The sequence below is a fragment of the Achroia grisella genome, unplaced genomic scaffold (genome assembly GCF_030625045.1).
Source record: "Achroia grisella isolate CSIRO2021 unplaced genomic scaffold, CSIRO_AGI_Agris_v1 utg660, whole genome shotgun sequence".
In the NCBI taxonomy this organism is placed as follows: domain Eukaryota; kingdom Metazoa; phylum Arthropoda; class Insecta; order Lepidoptera; family Pyralidae; genus Achroia; species Achroia grisella.
This window is the reverse complement of record NW_026712984.1, coordinates 205816-220441: the sequence shown is the minus strand read 5'-3', so window position 1 is coordinate 220441 and position 14626 is coordinate 205816. Positions and strand designations below refer to the sequence as shown.

The 14626-nt window shown below is 33.7% G+C and overlaps 1 protein-coding gene across 1 annotated transcript in view; it reads left to right on the top strand.

Moving 5' to 3' along the window:
* Nucleotides 1-6923: 6923 nt before the first annotated feature.
* LOC131849626 (facilitated trehalose transporter Tret1-like) overlaps nucleotides 6924-14626 on the top strand; it is a 28999-nt gene continuing 21296 nt past the window's right edge. Inside the window, exon 1 of the mRNA XM_059199736.1 lies at nucleotides 6924-7067. Coding sequence (XP_059055719.1) covers nucleotides 6986-7067 — 82 coding nt within the window. The 5' untranslated portion in view covers nucleotides 6924-6985. The remainder of the gene's footprint in view (nucleotides 7068-14626) is intronic.

The window sequence follows — 14626 nt, the reverse complement described above, 5'->3', positions numbered from 1 at the left end:
ATCTTATTATTATTTAAATATATATAACTCATAGGTGATTGACATAGTGATCTATCAACGCACAGCCCAAACCACTAGACCGATCGGGCTAAAATTTGGCATGCAGGTAGATGTTATGACGTAGGCATCCGCTAAGAAAGGATTTTGATTAATTCTACCCCCAAGTATATAAAATAGGGAGTGAAAGTTTGTATGAAACTTAGTCAATTTTAAACCGATCGGGCTGAGACTTTGCATGCATAAAGCTACTATGACGTAGGAATCCTCTAAGAAAGGATTTTGATAAATTCCATCCCTAAGGGGACAAATTAATGCGAGCGAAGCCGCTGGCAAAAACTAGTTAATAATTATAAATGCGAAAGTTTGTGAGTATAGATGTTTGTTACTCTTTCACGCAAAAACTACTGAACTAAATTTAATGAAACTTTACATTAATATAGCTTATGCATCAGAATAACACATAGGCCAGGATCATATTGAAATTTAACGCGAGTGAAACCGTGGCCACAGCTAGTTACCTATAAATTAAATAAGTATTTAAGTATTTTATCAGTTGTCTTCTACCTATACAAAGTGCTAGTTTTTATATAATCTATCTAAATATATACTTTTCTCACTAAACTAATATTGTGAATCATTTATATATATGTACATATATATAAACGATTGCTATTAAAATCCTCCCATCCCGTACTCGGTCCAAAAGTTCCCGTGATGCTAGCAGCATTTCCACGTTAAATTACTAAAGAAATCGTCTAAGCCAGATACGATCCAGAACGGCGATCATGTCCTCTATACACCATGCAAAATACTTCGTGGTCAAGTATAAATATATAGTACATATGTAACAAACACTCAACTACACCGTGTAATCTCATGAAGATATAACCGGTGAAGAATTGATATGAGTTGCGAAACCGGTTAAAATCGGTTAGTGCCGATTTTACTCTAACTTGTCCAGATTGATGCGATAGAAATGCGTGCCAATATTATCTTGGCACGTGAATGCATATTAATAGACAGAGTCCAAACTTTATGTTTAGAGGTGAGGAAAGAGGGGAGGGGGCAGCGATGTATCATGTCAGGTCGATATCCACGGTCACCATCCTGGTTGATTAGTAATAGACTAGTGATGTCTACACGACGCTAACTGAAGTTAATCGAACTTCATGAAATCATCCGATTGTCATTTGTCAGGTCGATATCCACGGTCACCATCCTGGTTGATTTGTAATAGACTAGTGAAGTCTACACGACGCTAACTGAAGTTAATCGAACTTCATGAAATCATCCGATTGTCATTTGTCAGGTCGATATCCACGGTCACCATCCTGGTTGATTTGTAATAGACTAGTGAAGTCTACACGACGCTAACTGAAGTTAATCGAACTTCATGAAATCATCCGATTGTCATTTGTCAGGTCGATATCCACGGTCTCCATCCTGGTTGATTTGTAATAGACTAGTGAAGTCTACACGACGCTAACTGAAGTTAATCGAACTTCATGAAATCATCCGATTGTCATTTGTCAGGTCGATATCCACGGTCACCATCCTGGTTGATTTGTAATAGACTAGTGAAGTCTACACGACGCTAACTGAAGTTAATCGAACTTCATGAAATCATCCGATTGTCATTTGTCAGGTCGATATCCACGGTCACCATCCTGGTTGATTTGTAATAGACTAGTGAAGTCTACACGACGCTAACTGAAGTTAATCGAACTTCATGAAATCATCCGATTGTCATTCACTGGTGCCAGAGTATGTTTTATAGCGGCAATAGTTCCATCCAACATGCTGACCACCTTCATGAAGGAGAACTACTGGCCGAAGGGTGTGGTATATCGCCGCTACCGTGGCAGATTGCTGTCATTAGTGCCGTGACCACACAGACATATTATATTCATTTTTATATGAAACTAGCCGTACCCGCGACTTCGTCCACGTGAAATTTTGCAACATTACTTTATTTTTCTAAAATAAAAGTAGCCTAAGTTACTGCTTAAAATCGGTGCAGCCATTTCCGAGATTAGCCGGAACCAACAGACAGATAGACAAAAATTGTAAAATATGTTATTTTGGTGTACCTATGTACCGTATTTATATTCATATGTATGTAGTAAAAAACGGTTATTTCAATATTACAGACATACACTCCAATTTTATTTATATGTATAGATTTCATATCTTTCATATATATGTTAGTCTGTAAGGTATTTATAATATGGGCCGTTAATAGCCTGAATTTAATTAAATGAAAATACATCAGAAGACCATGGTCGTAATGAAGATGTGATGTCTCTGGTGCTTTTCATTTATTTAGATAATAGGTACCACTTACCATCGAATAGGCTGCCAGTTTGTTTACCATCGCACTTACATAACAAATATCAGTTCCGTATAAAAAAGTACAAAACCATAAGATAATTGAGAATCTCAAACTCGACGTAGCTTGACATTCTCGTGAGTTGCTTAACCTCTAAATCGTTTTCAATCAACGAATGCATATCACGATCTCATTGATTGATTTACAAGTAGCAAATCAATTGAATGTCAATCAAATATCACAACTATTCATGATAGAACCATTCTCACTCGCCGACAATGTAACTCTCTGCGTGTGAATGTATCAAAAAAGAAGGCAAAAATATATATATACATAGATATTTGTTTTTTAAACATTTTGAGATAAATGTATAATAAACTAGCTGTCCCGGCGAACGTTGCTTTACCATATAAATTAATAACGCTATAAAAAATAGGGATTAGTGATAGTAGGGTGAAATATAGGGTTGTTATTTATTTATTATTTTTTAATAAATAAATAAAAATTTAAAAAATTGACGAAAATATAAAAAAATATGTTTTGTGGTGAGCCACCCTTAGGGGTATAAAAATTAGTTATAAAACTATTCTCAGACCTACTGAATATACATATAAAAAATCATAAAAATCGGTCAAGCCGTTTCGGAGGAGTATACCATAAACACGAATCCTGTGACATTATGCCAGATATTATTTACATGCTTTTTTTTATTTCATTTATAGACTAGCAGTTCCCGGTCGCGTGGAATTTAACTTTATTTTTCTAAAATAAAAATAATTAAGAATTTTTCTAAAATAAAAGTAGCCTAAGTGCCCACTCCTTATTACATCAGCTACCTGCCAAAAAAGGCCCGTCAAACTCGGTCCAGCTATTTCAGAGATTAGCCTTAACAAACAGACCGACAGACAGACAGACAAAAATTATAAAAAATGTTATTTTGGTAAAAGTACCGTATTTATATTCATATACATGTTGTAAAAAACGGTTGTTTCAATATTACAAACAGACATTCCAATTTTATTTATATGTATAGATGTATAAATTACCTTGAATATGTTACATTGGTGTAGGATAACTTTAAAATTCTCAATAGTCTCCCATTTATTTGTCACTAAAATTATATCAACGAAGTACAATTATCTATACTAGTCAATATAAGTAATAGTAACCAACGATTGTAATATGAAACGGTTTATTTTCAAATTGCTATTTTATTTCTTATATTTTCGAATGTAAGACATTGTATGGATATTTTTACACCTTAGGAATGCGGAACTCTCAATACTTTTTTTCAAGTAATAAATATAGACTATGTTTTTTCTTATGGATGACAATGGAATGGTGCACCCGCCTAGCGTAGGAAGGATTACGCTGGCTGGGCACCAGTGGAGGATGATAAAATGATCACGAAGTCAGGTCAGTTAGCCCATCGTGGTAAAACACCAGGATGGTTTCCAGGGGTACAATGCGGAGATCAACCTGATTAACCTAGAACCCCAAATCAGTTGTACATTCCTAGCAATGGAGTTCTGAGTCCACATTACTAACAAGCACCTTCCCCTCAATATAGCCTATGTACTCAGAAATATGTAACATTCTAATGGAGTAAGAAGTTTTGAAATCGGTCAAATAGTTTTTCAGTTTATAGCTCTACATATATAACAAGCAAGCAAGGTACCGAATTAACCAGGAGTTACTGTTGTAAAGAAGTCATTGGTTTATTAAACTTAATTTAAATTAAACTTTAACGTCAAAGTTGTAAATCAGACACATTATAAAGGATATATGCACCTCGTAATCAGAGAAGTTTTATTGTAGAGACCTTGAAGTCAAAGAGCTATTAACTATATATATATATTAAGCTCTATAAAATGGTATGGTGGCCCCTTGGGGGTGTAATTTATCAAAATCCTTTCTTAGGGGATGCCTACGTCTTAGTAGCTTTATGCATGCAAAGTCTCACCCCGATCGGTTTAAAATTGGCAAAGTTTCATACAAACTTTCATCCCCTATTTTATCCCCTTGGGGGTAGAATTAATCAATATTCTCTATTAGCGAATGCCTACGTCATAACATCTACCTGCATGCCAAATTTCAGCCCGTTCCGTCCAGTCATTTGGGCTGTGCGTTGATAGATCACTATGTCAGTCACCTTTCAGTTGTATATATATATATATATATAGATTGTATATTATTCTGATGATGTATGAGAGGAAAAACCACGACAGGAAGTAGGAACTATAAAAGAAGAGATATAGTATAATACTAATGTATTTCTTATAATATTTGTTGAATAATTCAAAACTATACATACAAAGAAATCGATTACTTTGTTAATATTTTCCTTGTATAATTTTTAAATTTCTATTGAATTTATACATAATTGTAATTACTAGATTTCATATAAAGTAATTAATTACTATTTAAATAGCTGTATCGCCCGCAACAATTCTATTTACTACTAATTCTAGCTACAAATTATAATAAATACAGGAATGTATTTGATTGTTTGTTTTTTTTTATTATTATTTTTAATTCCAAAATTTAATGATTAAGGACTTTTGATTAAAATTGGCGCTGTGTAAACCGTAAAAAAGCATATGAAAGAATGCAACCCTCTATCGAATAACTCTAGTGCTGTTGGCCGCATCTGGCCTTTACAGCTCTATAAGACGTACATAAACGTGGATGAGTGCGAAACTTGTTATTTTAGAAAAATAAAGTTAAATTCCTCGCGGACGACGTCGCGGGTACAGCTAGTATTTTATAAGATTTATTCTTTCTTACTTAAATTACTAATTATTTTATTCGCATTATGCAACTGCACGATTTTTTATTTAAACACACAACTATATACCCACAAATACAAATTCAACAGATTTTATACTGAGATTTATATATATATATACTAGCTGGCCCAGCTAGCGTTGTTTTACCTTAAAATAAAAAAAATTAGGGGTGGACTACCCCTAACATTTAGGGGTATGAAAAATAGATGTTGGCCGATTCTCAGACCTACTCAATACGCTCACAAAATTTCATGAGAATCGGTCAAGCCGTTTCGGAGGACTATGGGAACGAAAACTGTGACACAAGAATTTTATATATAAGATTATATATTTATATCCTATCAAAAAGTTCTGTAATAATTAATTATTTGTTTAGTTTAAGTTCTGGCACTGTTTGGTCTTTTTTATTAATATATTGATTTGATTACTTATCAATTTACGATGCAAGTTCTCTTATGTAATAAATTTGTTATGCAACGCATGCTTGAATAAGAACAAACACGTGCCGTCTATGTGCTTTAAGTGACTATCGAGTTTCGTCACGTTTTTAAGGTGACACAGAAGCTTGTTGTCGTGGTAACATTGTTTATCTGTCCGTACTAAGCTTTCTATAACCTGTAATATTAATCTATATTATATTTGACGGCCTTAGTCGTCTTGTGGTTTAGCACACCGCTTTACTTCCAATGGTCGGGGGTTCTATTCGAGGAAGTATGAAAATGGCACCGGTGTCAGAGAGGTTGAAGAGTAATCGACTATCATGGTATGGACATGTAATGCGTAGGAATGAGGATAATATTTAAAGAAAGGTGTTACATATGAATGTGGATGGTTATAAGGGCAGAGGAAGGCCGAAAAAGAGATGGATGGACTGTGTGAAAGATGATATGGTAAGAAAGGAAGTAAATAACGCGATGACTGCGAACAGGGATGAATGGAAGCGAAAAACATATTACGACGACCACAAATAAATGGGATAAGGAAGAAGCAAATGATGGTTGCGGGTTCTATTCCTCGCACTGTACAAACATTCATAAGTGAGATTTTTTGTATCGATCTGGATGTTTTCTATGTACATTTTTATATTATGAGTGATAATGCACCCGTGTTAACGGTTTACGCTTGAGGGGCATCAGTGGAGGATGATAAAATGAGCTTCAATCAGGTCAGTTAGCCTATCTTAGCAAATGGCAATTTACTACGATGGTTTCCAGGGGGAACCACGTGACGGAAACCTGGAATGGTACGTTGCCAATGCGTCAAGGAAGGCATTGTCAATGGGGTTATTATTCACATTATTAAGAATGTCCTTCCCTCATTCTATTTTATTATAAGTATACATAGAAGATGTATTTACAAAAAAAATATCTAAGCATTTATATCAGCTATCTAGTACCGATAACTCTGCTTACCTTGGGACTACATGACGTTGTTTGAATTGTCCATTAGGGCATAATTATTAATATTATTCAATTGCTCTAACGCATAAATCGTCATGAATCGGGAACCTCGGTGGCGTATATAGACAATAGTTTGACACTTGCTGTCAATTTGTATACCATTACACAAGAAAAGGCGCAGTTCCCTTTCCTGTCCGATTAAGTAAGAGAACTGGCGAGCAGCACCGTGTGTATATTTACACGAACCATTTGGAGCCACTTTTGACCCCCTCATAACTCAAAAACTCTTTCACACACCTGTCAAATTGGTTGATATATTGAGACTTGCGAAATAAATAAAGGATAAACAGAACCAAAAATATATATATATTTGTAGTACAACTTTTTTCTTTTTTACAGAAACAACGTTCGTCGCATACAATGTGTATGTGAGAAGTCAAAGTCGGTAGTGCTCGTTGCACGGCATTATGTTCCACATGCCGTCGGTGAAATGGTTGACCCGCATCAACAATGGTGGCCTCATCAACCAGTTCTTCATGGCTTTAATGGGTATGTTACCATTGTAATCATATTTAGTTATTAAAATACTCGAGGTATCCATATCTTCATCCGAGTGTACATTTGTAAACACCGTCTATTGGACTTACAGCATACTAAATTAACATTTGTATTTATTAGTTACGATGTTATCCGTGTTATTACGAACTATTATTTTATTAAATAATAAATTAATAAACTATTGTAAATGGTGTATTTATAATTATTAATAACAAATTACTAATTTTCTGCTTTACTTTTTAAAACTTTGTACCCTACATGGAAATGTATTTTGTATAAATTTCATCCTGATTGCACCTGCCGTTTTTACGTAAAAGCTTAAAACATATACAGACAACTAAATGAATAGACAAACACACAGTTTTTGATTCATCGCTATTTTATTATATTTAAAAACAATATATGTTTTTATAACGACTGTTTGTTGCCAAAATAAAGAGAAAAAAATAAATAAATAAATGAATAAAAAAAAAAAAAGATGTATAATATAAATAAGAAGATATAGACAAATTTGTAAGATGTATTTTGAAAGAAATAGACGAAGGGTGAGATTTCGCCATGAAATATACGGTATGGAGCCATGATATAAACCTCAGTAGTGGCAAAGTATCAAGAGCCTCGGAGTCACGGGACGACGCAGTATTTTGTGCTGTTCATGTAGATAAGCAACGATTGCCAGTTACAAAAAAGAAAACATGTACTAATAAACATGTAAAATATGTACAAATCGTTACCTGAGTTTGTATACACATAAAATCTGGCACAATGGTTAGTACTTACCTAATAATGTTATTTCAACAGGAATCTATTACGTTTACCAGCATACATAAACCACAAAAGTCGTAAACATCCCGTTTTATGGTTCAACAAAACGATTTGTGATATAACATTAGAAGTGCGTGCTGGAAATTTTTGTACACTGTTAGAGGTTTTCAGTCACTTCTTTGTGTATATGTGTTAGGTGATTCATTGAGACTGTCTTTTTGTTACGGATCTTAATCTTTCTTATCCGGTTAAATATTGAGATATTTATTGCCATATATAAGTATTTTTTATTATTATGATATAAGGTGAAGCTCTGCTCCATAAATAGGAAAACTATAATAGTTAAAAGCTGAGCTAACAGCTAACTAATATAACCTTAGCCGCTAGTGGATGATATTGTGGATTCATTCAATGATACTTCATACGGAAGTAACACATTGCTTGTGTCCAATTTGAATACAAGAAAATATTTTTTTATTTATAATCCAGGACAATGTACACTAGCGCTATATCTAGTTCTAAACTAATCAGAGTACTTGTACTGTGGGTACTAAATAACTGATAGAAATACTTAAATATTTTTTATTGAATACATAGACAACATCCGAATACAAACTCTGATACTCGCTAAAACAAATGTTTGTATCGTGCGAGGAATCGATATCATGACCATCGGAAATAAATCGGTATTCTAAATTGCTAGATCACCGAGGTCGTACGGCTATAGTCCAATGTCGATCGATTGAACCTTATTTCAAGACTGAACCTACGCACGTATGAGTTACGCGCGGTCTATATTGCACCAATTAACATGGTGGACTATGCCCCATACACTGCAGGGAACTCGATCAATTACTCTCGCATTATTACGTGCAGATATAAAATACTAGATATTACTCGCGTCTTTGTCTATTTATATTATCTTTAATCTGCTATTTTACTTCATTATACATTACTTTTTGAGATAAAATATAACATTCTAATAATATGTATAATTAATGTGAAAGTTTATGAGTTGGTTGGATGTTTGTTACTGTTTCACTGAAAAACTACTGAACGGATTTTGAATTTTGCAGTAATATAGCTTGTACATCAGAATAACACTTAGACTATAATTTAAAAAGATCGTATATAAATTGGGCGAAATATATAATATCTATATATATCTAACTCAAAGGTGACTGACATAGTGATCTATCAACGCACAGCCCAAACCACTGGACGGATCGGGCTGAAATTTGGCATGCAGGTAGACGTTATGAAGTAGGCATCCGCTAAGAAAGCATTTTGATTAATTCTACCCCCAAAGGGATAAAATAGGGATGAAAGTTTGTATAAAACTTTGTCAATTTTAAACCGATCGGACTGAGACTTTGCATGCATAAAGCTCCTATGACGTAGGTATTCTCTACGAAAGAATTTTGATAAATTCCACCTCTAAGGGGATAAATTAACGCGAGCGAAGCCGCGGGCAAAAGCTAGTAATATATAAATGTCAAGTAAGTATGCTACTTACAGACGTAGTTTCGCGGTACTAGGATATATTATGGACATACCATAGGTATATCCATATACTTTATGACAAGACGTATGATAAATTGTATTAAGATTTTTAATGGCTAAAAGACCACAAACAAACAGACACACACAGACTTTCTCATGTCTTATATTAGTGTTGGTGAGATTTGCATAGATTTTTAATGGAGACAAATTGAGCTGTACTCCTCTGTACATACTACTCGCAGTGTAAATAAAACCAAATGAAATCGGGCCTGACCTACGACATCGCCCAAATGCGCTTATTATTATTAACTGGTTGTTCCCGCGACTTCGTCCGCGTGGAATTGAAGTTACTCCTTAGTTACTCCTTATTACATCAGCTACGTGCCAAAAAAAGTCCCATCAAAATCGGTCAAGCCATTTCAGAGATTAGCCGGAACAGACAGACAGACAGACAAAAACTGTAAAAAATGATATTTTGATGTATGTACCGTATTTATATTCGTTTTTTACTACATGCATTGTAGTAAAAAACTGTTATTGCAATATTACAAATAGCCACTCCAATTTTATTTATATGTATAGATGTATAGATTGCGCTTATAGTACGGCCTATCGTTTTCACTTTGTTCTTTTAGATCGACTCCTCAAAGTTGTAGCGTGGTATTAAATAGTCTATAATCTTCCGCAAATCAATAAAAACAAATTAAAAATGTCTATAATTATGTAGATCTAATTACAGACACTTATAGTAAATCAGATATCGGTATATCAATCGATCAATCAGTCAAATCAATCAATTCGTCATTAGAGCTGAGAAGAACTGACAAGAAACTTCTTTTAATGATATTGTACCTACATAATTAATATAGAATGTATGTTAGTCTATAAGGTATTTATAATATGGGCCTAGTAACCTGAAGCAAATAAATAAATAAAAATAATATATATATAAGCATAAGGCTTATGAAATATAAAAATATCTTTTCAATGATGACCACGAAATGTTTATGGGTTGCAAGTTTACTCGTTTTTTTAAACGTTGGATTATGAATAAGCGAACAGTACATGCTGGCGGGGCATCAGTGGAGGATGATATGCATATAAAGTTAAATTATTAAGGTGGTTTCACAATTATCGCATGGTTGTCGACCTGACACGGTTATTGTCCCCATTAATTACCATACTCCTCCCTCTCCTCATGTTTTTTTTTGTGGATGATAATGGAATGGTGCACCCGCCTGCACTAACGGTTTACGCTGGCGGGGCATTAGTGGAGGATGATAAGATGAGCATGAGGTCAGGTCAGTTAGCCCATCGTGACAAATTCACCAGGAATTTAACACGATGGTTTCCAGGGGGAACCGCGTGGAGGTCGACCTGACATGGTACATTGCTAGCAATGGAATCATTAGTCCACATTACTGACAATCCCCCCCCCCCCTCTCCTCATGTTAACTCGTTCAAACAAACAAACCCTTCAGTTGTATATATTGGTAAAGATAATAAGAACACTGTGTGTCTCCGTTTAGAACCGGCTTTAGCGAGTTTAACGGTCGACAGACAGGATTATATGGTTATATGGTAAGCGTTTGTATCGAGGTTATTACTGGTTCGAGTCATTACAACAATATTCATACCTGTATTACTCTATTAGGTACTTGTTTAATCTGTATTTAAACATAAATATACCATCACGATTGTAACCCCAGATATATATATATTTTATTAAATTTATATGTTTCTCTAATGTTTTTATTATCACATTTTTCCTTTTTTTTTATTATAAATATATTATGTAGTACTTCAGCTGCGATTTGATACGGCCAAAGTTTTAATTGTATAGTGTGTTCCTCTGGAGGGAATGCAAAATTATCGAACTAAATACATATATATTATAGTTATATGCATACATAAATGAATAAATATAAATTTTCTTTTTAATTCAAATATAATAATGTTGTGATTTTGCAAATTATTATGTTTTGTTGATCTTTTTGAGGTTATTTACAATATGTGTAACCCCAGATAAGGTAGGCAGAGGCTTTTTTTTTTGGGTGATAACGAAATGTGGTAGGTATACGCTGGTGAGGCTGCAATTAAAAATAAAGGGATAATTACTTAAACAACATAATAACATATCCATTACATTAATTTTGTTTAGTTCTGCCATTAGCGTGTGTGTGACATCAAATATTCAGTGTAAAAACTTGACCATCGCAATTGGAAGCGTTACTGCCTTCTCTATTCGTGATCAAATTTGACCATTATTGAGTCTACACCTATATTGAGTCACGTGTTTCACCGAGGCATCATCGGGTATTGAATAGAGTTCGGATATACTTGGAAACCTAGTGATTTTCAGCGGAATTTGATCATCAATAGACCCTCTTCCAGTAGCTATGTTCAAGTTTTCGAATATTTGCGTCCTTACAAGATAATGGTAGAATATACAATACATTTATGAAAATATCATCTATGCCAGAAGGAATATAGACAGTTTCAAAAGAGTTAGTGATTGCACTAATAAAAGCTTACGTAACAATAACAAACTGATTTTACCTAAATGTCGTTTGGCTAAAGTTAGTAATTCGTTTTATGGCAATTGCGTAAGGTTTTATAATAAAATACCAGAGTCTGTTATAAATCTGCCAGAAAAAAGATTTAAATGTCAAATAAAACAGTTCCTTTGCAAAAAAGCTTACTATAAAATTGAAGAATTCGTTAACGATAATAATGTTTTTATAGAAAAACTTTAAATCTATAGCACTGACAATATTATCTGATTACATTAATAATGAGTGCGTAGCGACTTCTATGTTGATTATCGCATGCCTCTTACTTGTTATACTGTAATTATTTATATAAAAAAAAACATCTATTAAAAAGAGCAACACACAAGTTTCTTGCTCATTCTTCTTGTGATGAATCTGCATTCCGAATGAGTGGTAGAATCAAAATATGACTATTCAAAAGTGCTTGTAATGAGTTTATTTGAATAAAGATTATTTCTATTTCATAGAATTATACAAAATAATATATATCCGTAAAGTAATGAAATAGACTTTCGATATCCAATACCTAATTATATAAAATATATGGCAGGATAAGCATGAAGTCAAGTCAGTCAGCACACCCCCCACGCTTATGCTGTTAGCCATGTCGGGTGCACCTGTCCTTTATCATCTATATCGTATTTTTCGAAATATTCAGCGCAACGGCCGATAAGCAATACATCTTTATAAGATTATTTAAAAAATACGTTTTAATATTTCTCTTAATAATATATATTGAGCATCATAAACAAAGAATGTAAGTAAATCAGTCATTCACCTGCGTGTGAGATAACTCGCGTTTTCTATGGAATAAAGTTCGTCATCTATTCCGAAAAATGCGATATATATTCTAATGTATTATTTGATTTAATATGAGATAAATCAGAAATAATAATCTGTGGAAGTACCAGTCTTGTTTAATACCTATTTGACCTTTGTTTGCAAACCGATTGGAATAAAAGAAACATAAAATTTAAATGTAAGCCTACCACAATGCATTAGATTCTCTCACCGCTCATAAATCGGCTACAAATTCTGAGATTAGTACAAACGTATAGAATAAAAGTAAAAAATTCTAGAAATTTTGCCTTTTATTCTATGTATAACTATTGTTTTATGAATATTCTATTATTATTATTTTTAAAAATTTCCCAATACTAGTTTTATCATATATCTTTTATGTACACGATTAGTGACTTGACTCTCAACTCAAAGACCCTATTGGTCATGTACAGCCTTGAATGACGACGTGCCTCTCAATGAATTACAATAAGTCCGAAATACACCCCCTAAGACAGCAATTTTTACATTTACATTTTTATTATATACTAACTACCCGCCCCGGCTTTGCACGGGTGGACATGTATTATACATATACATATATTTCTTCCTCATGAATCACTATCTATTGTTGGAAACTTCATTCAAATTCGTTGCGCAGATTAAAAGATCTAAACGAATAGACAGCGGAAGCGATTTATACTATGTAAAAATATAGATCTTTGCATTTCATAGTATAATTTTTAAGAAATATATAGGTAAGGCTATTACGCACCTTAAGAACCGTGCCAAAATAAAAAAAAATTACACTCATCAAATATGTGTAAAACGCAGCTGGGTGATGTGATGTCATAATGCAATGGTTCGCGGGACTAGAGTAAACGTAAGGTTTACCTTACGTTTACTCTAGTCCCGAAAATTATGAAAATTATGGCCCGTGGTTAAAACCACGGGCCATAATTTTCATAATTTTTATAATAGTACTTTCTGGTTTAGGGTCAGCATACACTCGAGTTTCCTGTAGCGAGCGCATCGTAAGCCTACCTATAGACATATGATTTATTACCTCAGTTATATAACTACTAATGATGCGAGAGTTACGCACTTTCTAGGCTTATAGACTTTCTAGACAAAGGCCTCACATGTGCCATTAGGACATATTAGATTACTAGGTACACGAGCATGACAGCTTGGCGTCCAGAATGATAACGCATGAGGGGTACAACAGACTTCACACGTGGAGTTCGTGTTGATTGGCCGACGTTTGCCAATATGATTTTTAACTTCAGTGATAGACTACTAATTATTATCATTGTTATTATTAACACGAGGAGGAGGTTATTATTGTTCTTAAATTATGTGAATATTTTGACATTGTTAATTGATTTTACGAATTCTTATACAATTTTGTGTGTATATTTAATAGATCTGAAAATAGGAGGTAGTATATGTTTCATACCCCCAAGGATGATCTACCACGAAATCTTATTTTATACTAGCTGTACCCGCGACTTCGTCCGCATGGAATTTAACAAAAAAGTTAATTAGAGATTTATTTTAGTTAATTAGAGTTTAGTAGCCTAAGTTACTCCTTATTACATCAGCTACCTGCCAATAAAAGTCCCGTCAAAATCGATCCAGCCACTTCAGAGATTAGCGGGAACAAACAGACAGGCAGACAAAAATGCTAAAAAATGTTATTTTGTTGTATGTACCGTATCATTAAGTAACGGTTATTTCAATATTACAAAGAGACTCCAATTTTATTTATATATATATAGATTACTGGACATTTCTTTTTACATACAACCCAAAATTTTCACCCTTCTACCATCAAGTCTTATTTATAATAGTGATATAAATTTATATGGCTGAACAACTTTTGGCGGGTCAGCTAGTATTATTATATTTATTTAGCCCCTTAAGTAGTGTTTATTATATTGGAGACTG